Below are 22,674 nucleotides of genomic sequence, written 5' to 3'. Positions count from 1 at the left end.
AGCAACCCAGCACTGACTGCAGGACTGACTTCCAGTGTTCAGTCAAGCCTTCAGTCAGTTGTTACAGACCCTGGGTTTTTATATATTAGGATTTTTCCTTATTTTTAAAAAACTCTTTAACAGATAACTGTCTTTTATATGGTGGAACTTATAACATTTATATAAGTAAAATGTCTGACAACAATAACATAAAGGCTGGGAGGAGAGAAATAAAAATAGATTACTGTGCAGAAAACAATTCACATAACTGGTTTTAGACTGCTATCATTAGAGAGCCTGTTTGTGAGGCTGGCCCTTACCTGAAATCTCAGAGTGTGAATTTCAAGAAGATTCCTACCATTGACCAGAACTAATAAGAGTAAATTGCTGTGCCTAAATTGTTTGTACAAACAATATAGTTTGTGCTGAACACCTGCTTTTTTTTTCTGGGAGTCGGGAATTTTGGTATGTTTTAGGCAAGAAGGTCTATAGACCAGACCCCACCAAAAATCTTGAGCACTGAATCCCTAATGAGCTTTCCTGGCAGACAACCTTTCACATGTGTTATCACAGTCATTGCTAAGTGCATACCATATGACTTCATTGAGAGAGAATACTTGGAGGCTGTGTCTGGTTTCCTCCGGACTATGCCCCATGTGCCTTTTCCCTTTGCTGATTTAGTTTTGTATCCTTTCACTGTAATAAGGCATAGATATGGAAATGATTATATGCTGAGTACTGTGAGTTCTCCTAGTGAATCATTAAACCTAGGGGACACCCCTTACACAAGTATTATAAAAGCCTTATGCTCTACATAAAATGGTATAATATAACTTGAGGGTATACTGTATAAATTAAATCTATATACTAAAAATAATGAAGCAACCATATACCAAAACCCAACAATGTGAAGAGTATAGCTAATTAACTAAAAACATAATATAGACTCATAAAAATACTCAATTCAAAAAAATGGGATGAAAAAGGGAAATGCAAGAAAACAAAGAACAGATGGGAAAAAAAGGAAAGCAAATATAAAAATGAAAGATTGAAAACTGCCCAAGTAAAAATATTAGCTTTTCTTAGGTATCAATAGAGTTCATTTTAAAGCTAATAGCCTTAGCCAGTTTGGCTCAGTGGATAGAGCATTGGCCTGTGGACTGGAGGGTCCCAGGTTCGATTCCAGTCAAGGGCACATGCCTGGGTTGCAGGCTCAATCCCAAGTAAGGGGCATGCAAGAGGCAGCCAATCAATGATGTTCCTCTCTCATTGATGTTTCTATCTCTCCATCCTTCTCCCTTCCTATCTCTCTAAAAACCAATAAAAACATATTAAACAAACAAATAAAAAGAATGGATAACAAGGAAGAATGTGAGAAAATCAGGCAACATAAAAGCCTGGACATAATGAAGATGGTGATTCAAAGCTGAATCCAGGACTTAAAGTCTTAATGAGAAGAAAATTGGGGTACTATTAATAAAAATAAGAAAGTATGAGTTGTTTTGGGCTAATGAATCACTGTGGTGGCCTCTCTGATCATAGCCCCTGATGAAAGGCAGCCATGTGGGAATTATGTTTATATGTTTATATTATGTTTCCCATCCCTTTTTGTATTATACTAGAGGCCCGATGCACGAAATTCGTGCAAGGGCCTCTGCCGTTGCCCCCGCCTACTGTGGCTTTGTCCAGAAGGAAGGACGTCTGGTCTAATTAGCATATTATACTTTTATTATTATAGACTAGAGGCCTGGTGCATGAAATTCATGCACTTGGTGGGGGGGGAGGGTCCCTCAGCCAGGCCTGTAGCCTCTCGCAATCCGGGATCCCTTGGGTGATGTCCGACTGCCAGGATCGGGCCTAAAACAGCAGTCGGACATCCCTCTTGCAATCTGGGACCACTGGCTCCTAACCACTTGCCTGCCTGCCTGATCACCCCTAACCACTCACCTGCTGCCTGCCTGATCACCCCTAACTGCCTCTGCCTTGGCCCCTGCTGCTGTGGCTTCATCTGGAAGGATACCTGGAATGACGTCCGGAAGGTCATTCGGTTGTCTGGTCTAATCAGCATATTACGCTTTTATTATTATAGATTGTCTATGACATAGTATAGTATGGTGTTTAAGAGCACAGTCTCGGAATTTGTCAGATAAATGAATCTGGACACTGCCAATTACTAGATATGTAACCTTAAGCAAGTTATTTAACCTCCCTAAACCTCAGTTCCCTTACTACCGTACCAATACTTACATCCAAGAGTTGTGAGGATTAAATAAGAACGTGTATAAAGCTCTTAGCACTATGTCTATAAAGAACAAGCACTCCAAAAAATGTAAGCTATCACTTTTATATATGTTTAAAGTGTCTCATTCTCAACATTTGTCTAAGTGTTTTAAGAAGTCCACTGTATTCTATTAATGTGGGGATGAAAAGGGGGAAAGGTTTATTTTACTCTGGAAAATAATATTTTCAGTCTTTGAATAACTTTCATATTGAATTTCAGCTTTTGACAGTGGTTTTCTAGGACTTTTTTTTTTTAGAACAATGTAGAGTTATTGCTGAATGGAATTTTCAGGAAGGGAACAAAAATATTTGGAAAACAGTAAAAGAAATAGGAAAAATTCAATTTTCCCAAATATTGCCACTTTTTACATGTTTCCTCACATTTAATACTACAAAATTCTGCAGTTCTGTATTTTACTAGTATGTGGGGAAGTGATCCCATTAGAAAAGTATTTTTATATACTATAAAACTGGAAAGCTTAGATCATCTTACTGAAACAAAAAATGCTTTGCAAAATGTTACCTAAGTAAATTTAGTAACATTATGGCCACTTTAATAAGATTTAGTTACTTTTGGAGAAAATAATGATAGAAAGATTAACTGGGAAACGGATTCCTTAAATCTAATTTAGATCAAAACATCAAAATGGCTTAATGGCTACTTATTTTTCATTATTGCATGTAAGTCATTTAAAATATTTTCAGTGATTTATTCTTACAGAATTAGATATCATAATTAGAATTTCTTTCATGTTACTTCACAGCCTTTCTTTAAGGAGTTTTATTTAATGCAAGAGGTCAATATGTGCCTGTTAGAAGATTATGTAGTTTCTAGACTCTCCTCTTTCTCAAAGGTTATTATTTCTTTCTTCTGGGTCTTATGGGGGAACTTTGTTGTATATTAGCTATTGTTTGGGTTTTCATAATTTAAGATGGAGTTTAGCAAATAAGGCTGGCTTATATACAAACCAGATCTGGAGCTACTCTAACAAGTAGTGATCAGCTTAAAAAAAAAATCATAGCCAGACTACTCCAAAAAGTATAAGTTAGTTTCTAGAAGACATTCAAAGGCATCCAGTTTGAGTACTATAATTTCAAATTTTAGGGTGCTGTGCAACAGAGTTGACATACTAGTAAAGCTTACAATCTATCCATCTAATATTTATATATAGGCAGTTATGTGCAAGTAACCTTATCTCTGGATTTTGAATTTATCTAAAAAGAAAGAAATTTAACCTTGTAAAAATAAAACAATGAACAATGAGACAGAAAACACTGATGGAAATATTATCTTGTAAATGTGAGAGCTAGTCAGGCAATGATCAAGATGACTAAGCAACCTCAAGGATGTATGACTCAGTGGGCTATTGCAAGAGTATTAGCTTCATGACATGCATCTTAGTCATATTCATAAAGAATTCATTGTTTTGGAAAAGTAAGGGACTCAAAAATGGTGTGAAGCACTGATTTTATTAGACAAAAACTAAATTCTTTGCTTTGATAAAGCCAAGTTAACGGTAGCAGGGTCAATTTCACATAAATTCTGCCAATTAGTCAGAATACCATTTGCACCTATGCCCTCCAACCTAGAAACTATTAAAGCAGCTAACTAAACCCAGTGCCTGTGAATGGCCATTTATATAATGGGATTTAGTAAAAGTCCTAAGGAAACAACATATTTTGAGAAATAAGATTTAATTAGGAATGTGTAATCTCTTCAAGCAGAATAGTGATTATGATTTAATATCAGGAAGGTTAGAGACTTATCATTAATAATTTGTTGCTAATTTACCCCAAGTAGCTCCTATTCAGTCATTATGCTATATTTTGTTTTGTGTATTTTAACTCTCCCTGCTTTCCTTTACATATTCTATCATAACGTTTATTATACTAGTATTTGTCCATGAAAGCCAGCAACCTCTCCCCTCCTTTTACTAGGCAGCAAAATTAGTTTGTCTTTCTCTGTGGAATAGAGATGCCATTAAGATGGTCAGAAACAGTGAGAGGTTTCAGGTGGATAATTTCTAGCATAACTCCACATTAACACAATGATGATTACATTTTAAAAATGGATACCCAATTTTAAAAATGAAAATTAAAAACTTTAATAAGGTTTCAAATTAATATCTGTCAAGGACATTAGGCTCTGGGACTAGAAAAGGCACTTGCAGAAGTTTAGTCAGTTGTACTCTGCACTATCTTCCGTAACTATCATTAAAGCTCAAGCCCTTAGGTGGTTGACAGCTAGGAATCTCATAACTTCTTGCAATAGGATCCAGGACAGTGCACTTATGTGACCTTGTATCCTTTGTTGGGCCGTGTCTCCTTTGTCGGGCCGGGTCTCTAGAAACATAAATTTTGGTAGAACAACTGTTCAAAACAGCTATCTTAAGAAGTATAGAAATTTTACTAATGAAGTGAATGTTAATACCCCACTTGAAGACCCAAATTCTAGCTCAGATTTTACCCCAGCAATTTCTGTTTCAGCAGTCAAAAGACCATTATTATGAGCAAACAATTGCAGTTACTATTAAGGTAATTATTAAATGAACAATGCCTGTATTCTTAAACAACATTCCTGATCAACTTCTAACCATTTTGCAAATTGCATTTTTTTTTTGCGTTCTGTATGGTCCCTAAAGCATAAAGCTTATCTTCAATTATAATGGTATCCTCTGCACCAATGGTTCTTGAAATGTGATCTGGGGACCACTGGGTGTTCTCAAGATACTTTCAGGGGGTCCACAAAGTCAAAACTATGTGCATAATGCTAAGACATCATTTGTCTTTTTCCATTCTCATTCTCTGATAGTGTACAGTGGAATTTTCCATAGCTTACATGATGTTAACACACAATGGGTTTACTATTGTTTAAAAAAGTGGACAGATATTTTTTAAAATTCTCAGTTTTAATTTCTAATATGATAAATATTAATAGACATAATTCATCAATACAGGCTTTTGACGGTCCTCAATACTTTCTAAAGTGTGTAGAGGGGTCCTGGAACCAAAAAAGTTTGAGAATCACTGCTCTAAACAGAATAGTGCAAGACTGCCTGTATGAAGCACCAAATAAATCCTTGCCACCTCTTTAGACATATATTCAAGGATTATTATTTCAGATAATCTCTGTACTTGGAATCAGTAAATTCAGCACCTACTGGATACACTACAGTGTATGTGACCATTAACTGTGAGGATCCAGGGTCATTTAAACCAGAACTCTGATTTAAAAACTGTATCATGATTTGTTTGAGTAATATTTCAAAATATAGAAATACCTCAATATAGAAAGATACATCTTAATTTATACTAAAAAGGGTTTTTAATCACTTTACTATTTTTTTCTGGGTAAAGCTGTTTTACTCCAACCATAACCAGAAGAAGAAAAAGATATAAAACTGAACAATGACTGCAATTTGTATGTCCCTTTAAACAAAATTAGAAAAAATAATGTAACACGTTTTTAAAAAATTATGCTAAGAAAGCAATATGATTCTATTTTTACAATAAAGTGCAATGTTTTGGATATAAAGATCACAAATTATAAAAGCTTGCCAAGCAGGTCTATGGAAACATGAGGAGAGTGTGTCCAAGTTTGCTTTCCTTTCTTGTTAATGTGTTTTAAGTCATTTCATAAGTCACAGAGTACATTTGCAAACAGTAATTAAGATAACATGCTACTCTTTGAGGGACAATTTTGTCCAGGGCCTCAAAGTTCTAAATTAAAGTATGCTTATTTTAGAAGGCAAAATACTGCTTAGTAAACATCCAGTAACTTATGGATTAATGCATTCATCTGGATGGCATGTACTAACCATTTAGACCATAAAAAGGAAAGCTTTTGAAAGAAAAGACAACTTTAAGGAACTGAAATTCTAATATCATAGTAACATTATCAGTGAACAAATTCCATTTCTAAGTGTTATTGTAAACAATGTTGAGATACTATCTGTAAGGGTATAAAATTAGTTTTGTTAAGGGATATATTATTCAGGCAGAGCGATTCCTAAAGACTTAGTCATACTTTGAAAAAAAATCTTTGTATGTACTTTGGTTTTACTGAATGTTCAGGCTGAAGCTCAATGCAATGAAAAAGATTTTTTGTTGTATTCTAGATACAACTGATATATGTGTGTAAACATCAAGCTCAGTAAAATGCATTTGTCAGAGCTCTTACAAATCTTTAGATACTAGAAGCAGAAATGTCCTATCAAGTATCACTAGAACCCATTATGAAGAGTTCGCAAAAGCACACGGTTAAAACCTGTCAGTTAATTTTGTTTTCTATCTAAAATAATAAAAGTGTAACATGCTAATTAGACTGGACAGCCAAACGACCTTCCGGACATCCTTCTGGATGAAGCCACCGTGGTGGGGGCTGAGGCAGAGGCAGTTAGGGGCAATCAGGCAGGCAGATGAGTAGATCGGGGCATCAGGCAGGTAGGCAGTGTGATTAGGGGTGATGAGGCAGGCAGGCGAGTGGTTAGGAGCCAGCAGTCCCAGATTGCAAGAGGGATGTCTGACTGCCGGTTTAGGTCTAATGCAGGGATTGGGCCTAAACCGGCAGTTCGACATCCCCTGAGGGGTCCCGGATTGCGAGAGGGTACAGGCTGGGCTGAGGGACCCCTCCTCGTGCACGAATTTTGTGCATTGGGCCTCTAGTTTAGTATAAAATTCATTATTCATTGACGAGCAAAGCAGAAAATAAATTCAACAATGTCAGTATGTTTTACAGAAGTGAGATACATAGTGATGCCAATGTGGCAGATTTTAACCAAATTTGAAGGTCTATATCTGTATGTATAAAAGAGTAATATGCAACTTGACTGAACAGTGGAATAACCAGAACGATAGCTTGACCAGTCGCTATGAGGCGCACTGACCACTTCACGGTCCCTCCCCCGGGCTGGCAGGCTCCGATCCCCAGATGGCGATGGGGAACTGGGGGTGGGTGGCGGCGGGGGGCGGGGCCAGCTGCCAGCAGCTGGGGAAGATGGCCCTGATCACAAGCCAGGCCTAGGGACCATACCTGTGCATGAATTTCATGCACCAGGCCTCTAGTAGATCAATAGTTGTGTCCAATCTTCTTTAGTATTTCTATGCATCTTGGAACAAATCATTTATTTAGTTTTCTGACTAAATTTATTCAGGCTTTGGATATAATCAACTTACCAGCACTAAAATATTACTTGACACAATACCACTTTTTGGGCTGGAAATACACTATTGCACATATAAGCAACTAGTATGTGGCTAATTAAAGAAATGGCAAGCAGGATGGATAGAATTAAAAATAAAACTATGACTACTAATATGACTAAGGCCATCAACTCACTATTGTTGATGAGATGTACGATAATTGTTGCGATACAATCATTTGATGCTCCCAGTTGCCTACTCATCATTGAAATACTGTCAGTATAATGACTTCCAGAATGGACAGCAGGCATGTATGATCCTTTTTTGGTGTGAGTTATGCATTTTGGCAACATAGGGATTTAGAATGGGGCACAGGACAGGGGGTAAGAAGGAGAACAAAAGCAAGATGAAAATAATCTGTAAAAGAATATTAAAAATATACTTGATGTAGTGGAGCTATGGATTACTACTAGATACTAGAGAAAGCAAACCATCTGTTAAGGCTATCAAAGACAGTTCGGTTCATTTTGAGCAAACAAGAGGCACAAGCAGAGATACCAGTAACAGTCTCTCAACTAGCCCATGGTTATAACAAAATGAAAGTCTTTGAAAAGATCAGGATCCTGACTGTAGAAACAAGCAGCATGCACAGAGAGTGTAAACAGGTACCTGAGTGGGAAACAGATAAGTTTAGATGTTGCCAGGACAGGACTAGAAGCCCTGTCTAAAACTCCAAGAAATTAAAAGTACAACATGTCACTAGAAATGGCCACTAGAATGAACATGAATAAATTCTCTAGCAAAACACCATTATCAGCACCAAGTTCATGCTGAAAATGGCTAGGGTTGAATTTGGTCAACATTCACTTAGGAAATTCAGGGCTTTTAAAAGATTATTTCCCCTATCACCACCAGCCCTTTCAGAATTTCAAGGAATCAATGCCAACACTTCTATATGTAGGTAATTACAATTCCGTTGTGCAATGTATTTGTATTTCTCTTCTATGGTTACATGCTCACTTCTTAAGATAGGTTTAAGTAAGTGTAGAAATTGGAAACAAAGAAACTTTTTGCCTATAGCCCATTTCCATTTTCCCATGAGCATCCCCAAACAAAGTAATCCTGTGGTTCTAACCTCTTAAATCCTGTTGTGTTCGAACACCACCCATGCTCTGTCTTGGCATTCGAAGAGAAGTTCTCAAAGGTGTATGTCTCTGCTCATCCAGGTAAGCGAGGTCCTCCAAGTGGGCAGAACTTGTGGCTGACAAGACAGAAGAGTTTAGTCAGAATACTTACGTTTCAAAAAGTTACTTTCAGTTAGTCTGTATCTCAAAACGTTGGAATCAGAGCTTACTCCAGCAGATACATTTACCAACTGTTTGCTGAATTCAAAATCCTCATCAGTGTCTAGAACATGGGCCAGGGAAACATGTCAACAGTTGTCTCCAGCTCCTTCATCACTATCAACTGCTTGAGCTTATGGAGAATACTAGCAACAAGTTGGCAAACCTTAGTACCTGATAACAAAGATTATTAGTTTTTGTTTCTTTTGGGGTCACAAATCCCATTTACAGAATAAGATATAAACATCATCAATCAAGAAACCTGTTTCAAATTATATTGAGTTGTAAGAAAAACATGACATTTTATTTTCCACACTTTTCTTTCATGATAATGAAATAGAAACCAATTTGTGTGTGTGTGTGTGTGTGTGTGTGTGTGTGTGTGTGTGTGCTGGAAAGGTGGGAACCTGAGACAATGGATAGAGAACTGCCAAAGAGCATTTAGAAACTGCCAATATCCATGAATTCCAAAAACATTCTGTTGTTATCTCAAGATAATCAAATATTAAGGTCCTCCCATTCCATGTATAAATCCTTTAATTCCTAACACAGCCACAAAAGAGAAAGAAAATGGGATTGACACTGCTGAGTATTGAGAGCTGTTGGGTCCACTTAAAATGAACCAAAAAATGAAGAAACTAAGAATCAGAAAGCACTGAGACAGAATAGTTTTTAACAAAAAAAGTGGAAAAACTCTCAAATGGTTATTTAGAGCCTATAAATTTTTAATTAAACCATTAATTCAATTTGTTGCTATGTATGATCTGTGCCAGAGATAGGTTCAATCATTCAATGACAGTTATTTACTGAGAACCTACCATATGCCAGGCACTGTTCTTGCTGCCCTCCTTGGCTTAGTAGCCAGTTTACCTCTGATGACTATTTAGAATGGGTGAGAAGAAGCAAACTGAAATCACTTCTTGGCTTCTGAGATCCAATGAAGTATTATTGTCTATAATCCCAATCAAAATAAGACACAAACAACAATAACATAAGGTGAATTATGAACAGTGGCACAAAAAAATTTACACAGAGCTCTACAAGCTAAGAGAGAAAAAAACAAAGAAAACAGGAGAGAAGGAAGAAGAGAAAAAAAATGTAAAGAACAAGTGCAAGAGATAAATATTCCCCCTCATCCTTCAATTACTGCAATTGTCTTGGTTACCTAGGTCTGTAGAAACTCAGACAAAAGACTTACCAAATTATAATACAGTTTCTAGAAAAAAATAAAAATAAAGGTCTTTGAAAACTAGTCTAGGGAACTTACACCAAGAAAGGGAAGTCAAATGCCACATTACTCACCAGAGGGAGGAAGAGAGTATCAGAGGAATAAAGATAATCTTGTTCTCAGCATTCTGAAATTAAAACTATCCAGAGTAGATAACTAACCTTTTATTGAAAAACACTGGGGACAATGACTCTTACACCATTCCCACTGTATCTATGAATTAGTTATTTCTTACGTTTAATACAATCCCTCCTGCTTTACCCAAAGTCTACTTTCTTTTGTTTGGTTCTTTATCCATTAAAGGGAGCCCTCAGAGGTTCCGTCTGCACAGAGCCTTCCTTGGAGCTCAGAAATATTATCATCAGTTGAGCAGGAGCCAGTTCACAGAGATATGAGTTTCAATTTTGTGGGGTCATTCCTCCAGTCTTCTACAGTTTACCAATCTCAACCTCTTCTCCTGTTCCACAGGCTCAGAGGTGGTAGTTGCTTCCTGCATTTGCTAAATCCATGATACCTCAGTAAATAACCCTTTCAGTAATTTAAAATCTAGTTAACAATTGTTCTCATGTCAAATTTTCTGTTAAAATACCTATATGGTTTTTGTCTCCTGGCTAGCCTCTGACTGGTACATCAATCTATCTAATAAAGAGGTAATATGCTAATTGACCCTCATGCTGTCGAAAAGATGATGGTGCCCACAGCCAATAAGGAGGGAATATGCTGACTGCCCCGCCCTCAACGATGGCGGCGCCCACAGCCACAAGATGGCGGCGCCCAGTCCCCTCGGCCCCCCAGCCGCCCAAGGCTCAGGTAACCAGGGCCGGCCGAGGCTTGCGCTGCCAGCAGTGGCAGCAGCAGAGGCATGATGGGGCATTGCCTTCCCCTCATCGCCGGGTCGCCTTCCACCCCTGAGGGCTCCCGGACTGTGAGAGGGGGCAGGCTGGGTGGAGGGACCCCGCTCCCCTCCAGTGCATGAATTTTCATGCACCGGGCCTCTAGTAGAAAATAAATGACCAGCAATCCCTTTCTATGATGTTTATAATAAAGAATTATCACAGCATGCAAATGTAAAAGAAATCTTAAAGGTCATCCAGTCTAGAGGTCAGCAAATTAAGGCCAGTGGATGAAATCTGGCTTGCTGCCTATCTTTGTAAGTCAAGTGTTATTGGAATATATACAGCCTTGCCTAATTTAAGTATTCATTTACAACAGAGTTGAGTAGTTGTGGCAGAAGCCATTTGGCTTGCAAAGCCTAAAATACTAGCTGGTCTTTTAATAAAAAGTCTGTTGATTCCAATCTAATCAAGTCCCCTAATTTTACAGATTAAGAGACAGTAATGTAGAGTGGCCTGTCTAAAGTGAATCACTCTGGTAGAGGCAGGCCTTGAAACCAGCATCTCAATCCAGTGAGTGCTATTTACATTGTACCCTCCTCCTCCTCCATTTAAAGCTACACAGATCTAATTCTTTCTTAAAAGGCTTATTTCCCACATCTTATTCACCTTTGCCACTTTCCTTCAACTCCCTATTGTTTATGGCTTTGAAGGGCAATAATCAAACTTAGGCCTTGCTAATGCAAAGTAATGATGTCCAGCATGTCACAGACTAATGCATCTCTGCACTTTGAATATTTTCCACAGAAAGAAACAAAAGAATAAAGCCCCCATTTTTTAAAAAATAAGGAAAGTTGTCATAACATACTTTTAAATCTGATAAACAGAAGAGTAACATAAAAAGATTAATGACAATGAGAATCTTTTATGCACATTAAAACAAAATTCAAATTAAACCTTAACGGCTGGATGAGTGATTTAGTTACCATTATGGCAATATTAACGACAAATTATATAATTTTAAAGCAAGACCCTAGCAAGGTTCTATGTGCCAATACATTAAAATGGTTTGATGTATTTTAATAAAAAGAGAATGTCTATTTCATTAGTAGTAGGCAGAATGACATAGAAATATATAACATGGAATGGAGCAAAAAGCTGTTGCAAGAAAAAAAGCCTTGAGTCTATCTTTTTTTTATATATTATATCCTTCTAGTCTACAAATCTTTTAAAGATTAAACTAAGGGAGATCTATACTTTGAGTATGAATTTAAATTAAATAACATTTACATAATCCATTGAAATTACTTTGTATTAGAAACAATATCTGGCAAAGATTTTTAGCCACAGCCTTACTTTCCACATGTTCAACTTCTTAAATTCAATTAAGAGCTACTGGCAACTTAAAAAATATTTTAAATTGATTTCAGAGAGGAAAGGAGAGGGAAAGAGAGATAGAAACATCACGATGAGAGAGAATCATTGATTGGCTGCCTCCTACTGGGGATCGAGCCCACAATCCAGGCATGTGCCCAGATCGAGAACTGAACAGTGACTTCCTGGTTCATAGGTCAATGCTCAACCACTGAGCCACACTGGCCAGGCAACGTTCATAAAATATAAATTTTAGTGTGAACTTACGTTTTACTAAATTAATCTTTACTGTAGTAATTCCTAGGAATATAAACATAAATTGTTTTATTGCTTTATTTAACAAAACCAAAAACGCAGTAAAATATTTTGAAATGAGTACATTCCTCAATTTTGGACAGATGACATTAAAAGAAACAGACAAACATTGCAATTACTGATCTGTATGAATAGTCCATTCTTTCACAAACCCAAATACTCATGGGCAAAATGAACCTAAAAAAAAGCAGTAACACTGACTATCAAGTGCAACAACTCTGAAGTCCTTATTTAGGGCCTAGACAGATCTGAAATCAGCCAATGGGGAACTATTGCTTCAATCTGAACTGCAGTTAAATATGGTTAATGTTTACCTAAGTCTATTAAACATTACTTCTTTTTCTTATGTTAGCAATTAACATATTTTTGTTGTCTCTCAGTCTATCACTATTTTCTTTATCAAATTAATCCAAAGTAATTTTATTACCTTTTCCCTCATTAAATCATTATTTTCCTTTTTAAAGTTTCTTCTATTTTCAGTTTCTTTCTGTTTATTCATTTTAAAAAATCTTGTCCCTTCAAATGCCTTATTTAAAAGCACGAGTCAGGAGACCTGAAATTCTGTTAGCTGTGTCTCTTTGCTCTACCAACTATATGTAGTTGTACTCTCCCTCAGAGTCACTTGAATCTTTTCCATTTACAAACCACTTTCTGAGAAAGAGTCTTCATCATACTTTGTCAAATGGGATCTCACTCCTTGTCAAAATTTGCCCAGGCTATACTTTTTCTGCTTCCCTGACTGATCCCTCAGTCAGATTAATTGTTTCTCCGTTTCAGCAACCACATACATATATTGCTAATTAGAACTTGTGTTATTCAGCTAGTTGTTTACATGTCTGTCTTCTCTTATTATTAAAAGGTTCTTGCCCTGGCCAGATGGGTCAGTTGGTTGGAACATCGTCCCATACACCAAAAGGTTGTGGGTTCAATTCCTAGTCAGGACACATACCTAGGTTTTGGGCTTCATCCCCAATCAGATGAAAGAAACCTATCAGTCTCTCTCTCATATCAATGTCTCTCTGACAATTAATAAAAGCATATCCTTGGGTGAGGATAAAAAAAATTATAGAAGGTTCTTGAGGACAAGAAGGCAACATCTGATTCATCTCTAATAACATTATCCCTTCAGAGTAAATCAGAGTGCCCAGTATGTAATGCTCAATACAGAACTGAATTCCAGACTAGTCCTACTTAGAATTAGAAATCTGACTGGCTCTATCCTTATCCTCCTCATTACTCTGCTTAATGCTTAACAGACATCACTATGGTAATATGCTTGGCTCCAACAATCCTATATAATAAAACCCTAATATGCAAATCAACTGAACAGCAGAATGACAGGTGGAACGACTGGTCGCTATGATGCGCACTGACCACCAGGAGGCAGACGCTCAACGCAGGAGCTGAAAGAAATGGCACCTTGGACCTGGTGCTGACAAAGCAACACTCGGCTTCCCCCATATGGAACACAGGCCCCACGACCACCCTGGAGCGACAGCTCACCAAACTGCAGCCAACGCTGCCGAGACCCCATGGTGCAAAATGTGGCCCACAGCCCAGTCCAGCCTGGAAATGGTTGCTGTGGGCACTGGGTAATGACATCACGTAGTAATGTCCGGCTTCCTCTCCCTAGAGACTAGCCTCCTTGCAGTTTCTTTAGCCCAGGAACATGACTTGCTTTATAGCCAGGTGCAAACATTTTACACTTTAACCATATGTCTGTGAAGCATTTTCCCGTGCCTCATCTCATTTGATCCTCACAGAAGTCCTGGAATAGGTAGATAGGAGACTCAGCAGAATCCTATTTTCTTTTCACTAGCCGGAAAACAGAGATTTAGAAAGTTTAGAAACTTGACCCGACTGAAAAGAAGTAAGAAATGATGGGCCTTGAAAATGACTTCAGGTTTTCTCACTGCACAGAATATAGTCAAACACTGCTGCAGTTAAATATTTTACCCTTTGTTCTCCCTGCGTGATCTACAATAATCCTCTTCATTTTGATATTTACTGCTGTGTTGCTGACAACTACCTAAAAGAGAAGTTGGGGTGCTTCACTGGGCTGGAAAAAGTTTAGCTAAATCAGAAAGCAGGTCTAATTGAGCAAGTTTATCCTATATAATAAAGAGGCAATATGCAAATTAACCCTTACACCCTCACAAGATGGCTGCCTACGACCAGGCCAGCAGGGGCGTTAGTGAGGGATGACCAAACGACTGAAGAGCAGGCTGTGTGGGGCGACAAGGCTGGCAGGGGGGTTAGTGAAGGACAACCAAACGACTTATCAGCAGGCTGCATGGGGCGACCAGATCGGCGGGGCAGCCATGAGGGGCGACCAGGCTGGCAGGGGGGGTCAGTTGGGGGTGACCAGGCCAGTGGGGGGGTGGGGGCAGTTGGGGGCAACCAGGTCAACAGGGGTGGCAGTTAGGGGCGACCAGCTGGCAGAGGGGGCAGTTGGAGGTGACCAGGCTAGCACGGGGGGGGGGCGTGCAGTTGGGGGCGATTAGGCTGTCTGGGGTGGCATTGAGGGGTGACTAGGCTGGTTGGGGGGGTGACCAGGCCAGCAGGGAGGGGGCAGTTGGGAGCAATTTGGCCAGCAGCAGGGGGCAGTTAGGGGCGACCAGGCAGGCAAGTGAGTGATTAGGAGCCAGTGGTCCAGGATTGTGAGATGGATGTCCGACTGCCGGTTTAGGCCCGATCCGGGCCTAAACCGGCAGTTGGACATCCCCCCCAAGGGGTCCTGGATTGGAGAGGTTGCAGGCTGGGCTGAGGGGACCCCCCCCACCCTGTGCATGAATTTCATGCACTGGGCCTCTAGTTCTATATATATAAAAGGCTAAGTTGACTTGCACATGCGCGATCCATATAAAGCTCTTGCTGGTGCCAATCACACGCATGTGTTTCGATTTGTCATTGTCGATCATGAATTTGGTTGACACTTCTATTATAGAGAAAGGGTGAATAGCGATATTAAAATACTTCTTCTAATTAATTTCCTTTCTATGTGCATGAATCCGTGTACCAGGCCACTAATGTTCATATAATCTTCCTTCAAGTACTCCTTTCAGATACTCTCTCTCTTTATTTGTGTGTGGTTAATCCTCACTTGAGGATATTTTTTCCCATTGATTTTTAGAAAGAGTGGAAGGAGGGGGGGAGGGAGCGAGCGAGAGAAACATCAATGTGAGAGAGACACACATCAATTAGTTGCCTCCGGCACTCACCCTTGAACTGGAATCGAACCCTTGACCCTTCGGTCCTTGGGCTTATGCTCTAACCATTGAGCAAAATTGGTCAGGGCTCTCAGGTACTCTCGATCTCTCTTTTAACTTTTCTCTAAAATACATGCCACTTTCTATCATACTATATAAATTACTTATTTATTATGTTTATTTTACTTTCCCTGGCTAGAATGTAAGATCCATGAAGTTGGCAATCTTTGTTCTGCTTATTAATGATTCTTAAGTGCTTTAAATATTGCCTGGCATGTTTAGAGTAAATCAGAGTGCCCTGCATATAATGCTCAATATAGAACGAATTCCAGACTAGTCCTACTTAGATACAGAAATCTGACTGGCTCTATCCTTATCCTTAATATTTTGACATAATTTTTAGAAGTTAAAATAATGCTCTATAAATGCTTGTTTAATGACTCAACAATTGTATTTAACATATACTTTGTGTTTTGGTTACATTTAAACAATCAATGAGTAACAAATCAGGATTTGTCTTATCCAGTTATTTGAAAGCTAAAGATGAAGGAGGTGGCCATAACAACAACACCTTGTACAACATCATCCCACACAAACACCAATAATATATCTAAATAGACATATACATTCTCATCTCATGATGCTATAGGCAAATATTTTGCGATAATTCTGTCAAGTTAAATTAATACTATAATACTTAAAGAACACTTTCCAAATATGTTTAGAAGAGATAATTTGGTAAGTTTAAGGGAAATAAAGAAATAAGAAAAAACAAATCTGTAATAAACCTTTCATATAAAAATAAAGTGCTTTAAAAAGTAAACCCATAAAACCTGTCAATAAAAAAGCCTTCTCCATTTTCAGAGAAGGAAGAGGAAGTAGAAAAAGGGAGCATATTATTTTTGAAATTTCATTAGATTGGAACAGCTGACTCACTTATAGAACATTTAACTGACATACTTTTTAGAATTCAAAATAATTTAATACACAAAGGGGAAGAAAAAAAAAATTCAGAGACAACATTTAGTACAAAACATTCCAGAGACAGCTCTATATTGAATTTGAAACCAGTTTGAATTATTTATTCTTTTATCAGTTGCTACTACTGCAAATAGATTTTAGCAGCACAATTGTCATTCTGGCTGATCTGAGAAGGGAGCCTGGAATGACACTTAGTTTGCAACAGCCTGGGCAAGAAGCCACTCTGGGTCCTTACACCTTTAGATTCATTAAGCCAATGTTCTAAGGTCTGAAAAGCCCATCTGGATTTTTTATAAAGTCCTCATTACAGTTCCTGATTCAATTCATTTAAATTCCTCAGGAGTCCCATTTTTGCATTTACCTGATTCTTAAGATCCTTTTCTTAGGAAAATGTGCAGCTCCAAACATTAACAAGTAGATGGTGAAAGTTTATATTTTAACTGACTTCTGTTGTCTGTATGTTTCCCTGATAGACTGACTCTTCATTTTCACACACAGCATGGAGGACAGCTGTTGCAAGTGAACATTTCCTGCTTCCCACATCCCTTCAATTCATTGCCAATTTCACTTTAAGACATCATGTATGACCATAGACAGCCTACTCTGATAATTTCTGCCATGCAACCGCAAGTCCACAAGGGTTCTTTATTTTCTTCTAATACAACAGGCTTAAAAATAAATATGGAACAGTGATTTACATTTTGGAAACAATAAAACACACAGTTTTAATTTTCTCATACTTAAGACTTTTAATTTAAAGGTATATAACTAAATTTATATTTGGAAAACTGAGTTACCCCAGAAAAAACACAAGCTTTACTACTGTCAAAACTCATCTTTAATGACTTCGTCATTTTAGTTAAAAGCTCTTGTTTTCAGTAAAGAGTACTTTTTACATATGTGGTATGTGGAGCTTTTAATTGGTATATCCTATCTAATAAAGCAGTAATATGCAAATTAACCATCACTCCACTACACCCACCAGCCACGCCCACCAGCCAATCAAGAGTGATATGCAAATTAACCCAGCCAAGATGGCAGTTAACTTGCATATCCAGGTGCAGAGCAAAGACTGAAGACAGTGGAGAAGGAAGCCAAGCACTGCAGAAGGGAGCAAAGCTGCAGAGAAGTAAGCAAGCGGGGCGGTGGAGAAAAGAGGGAAGCAGGCAGGGCAGGGGAGAAGGGAGTGAGTGGGGCGGAGGAGAAGGGAGTGAGCGAGGCAGTGGAGAAGGGAGTGAGCAAGGCAGCGGAGAAGGGAGGGAGCGAGGCAGCAGAGACAGGTGGGAGGGAGCGGAGACGGGTGGGAGGGAGCGAGGCAGCGGAGACGGGTGGGAGCTTCGCTCAGGCTGCAGGAAGCCCTATTCTTGCAGGAATATTCCTGCAATGGGCGGCTAGTCTAACTATAAGATTTTACCTGTTTGAGTCTTTATGTTTCTAAAAGTATACAGTTAAATCTAATAGACCAATATATTTATACTTATAATAAACAGACTTCTGTTTTACTAGTAATAGTTAATAAAAAGTACATGATTGCTTTTAAATTTCATTATATAGATTTTTTCATTTTTTAGTTAAAAGCTCAGAAAAATTTATGCCTTAACTGGTTTGGCTCAGTGGATACAGTGTCAGCCTGTGAACTGAACGGTCCCAGGTTCGATTCTGGTCAAGGGCATGTACCTTGGTTGTGGGCACATCCCCAGTAGGGGGTGTGCAAGAGGCAGCTGATCGATGTTTCTAACTCTCTATCCCTCTCCCTTCCTCTCTGTAAAAAAATCAATAATAATAATAATAAAAAAGCTCAGTAAAATTTATGCCCTAACTGGTTTGGCTCAGTGGATAGAGCGTCAGCCTGCAGACTGAAGGGTCCCAGGTTCGATTCCGGTCAAGGGCATGTACCTTGGTTGTGGGCACATCCCCAATAGGGAGTGTGCAAGAGGCAGCTGATCAATGTTTCTCTCTCATGGATGTTTCTAACTCTCTATCCCTCTCCCTTGCCACGTGTCCTTTCCATTCTTTTTAAAATCAAGGGACTTAGGGAATAATACAAAGTTTTAGTTTTTAGAGTTCAATCCAGCAGCAGCCTCAAGGACTGTAAATAATTCCTTGACAATTTCCTGGTCCTGCTCCATGTGGCCCTATAACAATGCCAACAAACTCAGGCAAAAAGAGGGTGCTTCTCCTCCCCCAGTGGAGAGCAGTCTGCAACACAGCAAGGACCCTTTAAACAACTACTCCTCTAGGTGTTTTTTTTTTTTTTAAGTGATGCAAATGGTATTTTCACATCATTATTCATTATTATTTAGCCTCTAAAATAAATAATTATATTACTCATACTGAGATAAAGTTTTCTTAAAAGAGAAATTTAAAAGCTGGATTTGAATAAGGCCTTTTATTATTGGCATTTCATCACATACCCCTCCTTCCCTGCTGTACATATGCTTAGAACACAATTTAATAAATATACTGTATCTTCCCTCTCTATTTCAAGCTCTTATCATAGTTAAGATCCTTAATTATTTCTGTTAACCAAGGAGATTTGATCTTCCCCCAGTTTGGGGAAACCACTTCTATGTACACACTGGAAAGTAAAGGAAAATATGTATATCTAGAGCTAAAATGAGAAGAGGGCACCCTCTTGAGCTAAGAAAATTTATTTTAAAAGATGATTTAGATATCTAATCATTTAAGCTACCAGAGATGGTGGTCTTATCAAATATTTATATACATTATACAGTTAGCAGGATAATACCATATGCAATTAATTTTATTTTTCTACATTCAGGAAACATTTCCAACCTATAATCCATTCAATTTTAAAAAGAACTGAGTCATTTTTCTGCCTCTTTGTGAGGACACTGAAACCATGATTGTCAGACAGAAAACCCAATACAAACTATTCCCTGACGTATGACTTGCCTTGTAGGCAATAGTAGGTCTGTTTGTATTACATTCAACACTGACAAGAAATGATTATCTGATTAAGTATTTTGTTCAACATAGTCAGTATGTACTATGACAGTATAAGCTCCTATTCTCCAGGACAGAACTAACTGCCTTCTGATGGTGCATTTAGCTTTTACCCTTCCTTTCCTTTGGAGAAGCATGATCAGTACTACTTAGAATTTGAATATCACTTTTAGTCAGTGTTATAGGATGACCATTGTGATTGGTAAAAAAAAAATCAATAATTAAAATCAATAATAATTTGTGCTAATATTATTCCCCCACTCTTTTTTTTTAATATGAGGGGGACAGGAAAGGAAAAAGAAGAGAGAAGAAAACAATTTAAGTATGCACAAGAAGTATTTTCCAATACTTGAATAAAAACAAACTCCAATAGCAAAGAAAAAAAATCACTGTTTCATGATACTTGATATAATCGGCATACTTTCTATTAAAAAGATAAAGAAACAATGATAACAGAAGCACGGTTCATAAAAGAAGCACAGTAAAATTTCTGTGATCCAAAAATATATCAGTAAGAAATGAAAAAATAAGCGACAGAAAATATTTTGCAAAAACATCTGATAAAAATATTTATCCAGAATTTACAACAAATTATCTAATCTAATAATAGACAAATATGCAAATTGACCGCACCTTCGCCACACCTAAGCCACACCCACCAGCCAAGCCACGCCCACCAACCAATCAGGACGAATATGCAAATTACCCCAACAAAGATGGCGGCTAATTTGCATATCAAGACAGCGTCCAAAGAAGCCAAGAGCTGCAGAAGGGAGTAAAGCTTTGAAGAAGCAAGCAAGCCGGGGGGGAGGAGAAGGGCGGGGCAGAGGCGGGGCCAGGGGCGAAGGGAAAAGCAGGCGGGCTGGAGGAGAAGGCGGGGCGGGTGACAAGGGCGGGGCGGAGGCGGGGCTGGGGGCGAAGCGAAAGCGGGCGGGCTGGAGAAGGCGGGGCGGGGGACAAGGGCGGGGCGGAGGCGGGGCTGGGGGCGAAGCGAAAGCGGGCGGGCTGGAGGAGAAGGCGGGGCGGGGGACAAGGGCGGGGCGGAGGTGGGGCCGGGGCTGGGGCCGAAGGGAAACGCGGGCAGGCTGGATGGCGGCCCACATAGCACCAAAGATGGCGGCCCACATAGCTACAAAGATGGCGGCCCACATAGCACCAGGGTGGGACGCTAGCGTCGTCACAGGCCGCCGAGGGAGGAAGAGCTGCAGACAGATCGCTGGGCTGCTGGGCTGGGGGCACGCTCAGAGCCTCCGCCTGTGCAGCTTGGAACATGCCCCCGGCCCAGCAGACAGAAGCCCAGCTGACAGAAAGCAGGCAGTGGGCCGGGGGTGAGCTCTGAGCTGCCGCAGTGTGACTTGGGACACGCCAAACAGACAGACGCTGGGTCGGGGGCTGCTCAGAGCTGGCGCTGAGCGGCTTGGGACACGCCCCCGGCCCAGTAGACAGAAGCCCAGCTACAGAACCGGGCCGTTGGGCCGGGGGCTGCTCAGAGCTGGCCCTGCGCGGCTTGGGACATGCCCCCGACCCAGTAGATGGAAGCCCAGCTGACAGAACTGGGCCGTTGGGCCAGGGGCTGCTCAGAGCCAGGGCTGCTTGGCGGCCCACCTAGCACCAGGGTGGGACGCTAGCGTCATCACCATGGTGACGACGCTAGCGTCCCACTCACAGGCCACAGAGGGAGGAAGAGCTGCAGACAGAACGCTGGGCTGCTGGGCTGGGGGCATGCTCAGAGCCGCCACCCGCGCAGCTTGGAACACCCCCTGGCCCAGCAGACAGAAGCCCAGCTGACAGAACTGGGCCGCTGGGCCAGGGGCTGCTCAGAGCCCGCACTGCGCGACTTGGGACACGCCCCCGGCCCAGCAGACAGAAGCCCAGCTGACAGAAAGTGGGCGGTGGGCCGGGGTTGAGCTCTGAGCCACCGCAGCACGACTTGGGACACGCCAAGCGGACAGACGCTGGGCCGGGGGCTGCGGACAGACGCTGGGCCGGGGGCTGCTCAGAGCCGGGGCTGCTCAGAGCCACCGCTGCTTGGCTTGGGACACGCCCCCGGCCCAGCAGATAGAAGCCCAGCTGACAGAAAGCGGGCGGTGGGCTGGGGGTGAGCTCTGAGCCGCCGCAGCGCAACTTGGGACACGCCAAGCGGACAGACGCTGGGCCGGGGAGCGATGCTGCGCAGCTTGGGACACGCCTCTGGCCCAGCAGACAGAAGCGCAGCTGACAGAAAGCAGGGCCGCTGGGCTGGGGGGGCGCAGCTTGGGGCGCGCAGCTTGGGGCATGCCCCCATCCCAGTGGACGGAAGCCCTGCAGACACAATGAAGGGGGTCCTCTGTGCATGAGCTGCAGAAGAAACACCTTTTCTGAAGGCTCATTGGCTAAGCTCCCTGTAAGCTGCCTCTCACAGTGTTCTTGGTAACTTGAGTAATAAGAACCTAAGAAGGTGTTCTAAGGTTTTTCCACCTCACTCCTGGAGGAAAAACAAAGGTCCGCTGCTGGAGGACTAAGAATTGTCATAACCTGCCCTAGCCAGTTTGGCTCAGTGAATAGAGGCTTGGTCTGCCCACCACAGGGTCCAGGTTTGATTCTGATCAAGGGCATGTACCTAGGTTGCAGGCTCCTCCCTAGCCAGGGCCCAGGTCAGGGCTCATGCAGGAGGCAACCAATCAAAGTGTCCCTCTCACATTGATGTTTCTCTCTGTCTTTCCCTCTCTCTTCCAAGCTCGGTAAAAATCAATGGAAACATATCCTCAGGTGAGGATAAAAAAGAAAGAAAGAAAAAAAATGTCATATCCTATGAAAGACACATCTTAAAAATGCCTAAAGAAAGCTGTCATTTTTTCAAGGTGAAGGGACTGGAGTCCGTGTTGGTGAAAACATCTTGGCGGCTGTGACAGTGGCAGCAGCAGCGGGGTGATGGGGCTGGTGCCTTCCCCTGATCAACCCAGTCACCTCCCGCAGGGGAAGGCCAGACTGAGGCTTAGGCCCGCTCCCCATCAGTAGGACATCTCCTGAGGGCTCCCAGTCTG

At 40.6% G+C, this 22,674-nt stretch overlaps 1 protein-coding gene across 1 annotated transcript in view; it reads right to left on the bottom strand.

The window, feature by feature from the left end:
- The window catches only part of TANC2 (tetratricopeptide repeat, ankyrin repeat and coiled-coil containing 2), a 272,846-nt gene that overhangs the window by 90,112 nt on the left and 160,060 nt on the right, over positions 1-22,674 (bottom strand). The window contains exon 9 of the mRNA XM_028157430.2: positions 8,537-8,662. Within this exon, the coding sequence (XP_028013231.2) occupies positions 8,537-8,662 (126 nt within the window). The remainder of the gene's footprint in view (positions 1-8,536; positions 8,663-22,674) is intronic.

This window comes from Eptesicus fuscus, chromosome 20 (assembly GCF_027574615.1).
Source record: "Eptesicus fuscus isolate TK198812 chromosome 20, DD_ASM_mEF_20220401, whole genome shotgun sequence".
NCBI lineage: Eukaryota > Metazoa > Chordata > Mammalia > Chiroptera > Vespertilionidae > Eptesicus > Eptesicus fuscus.
Note: the sequence above shows the minus strand (reverse complement) of the source record. Positions and strands in the feature narration are given on the sequence as shown.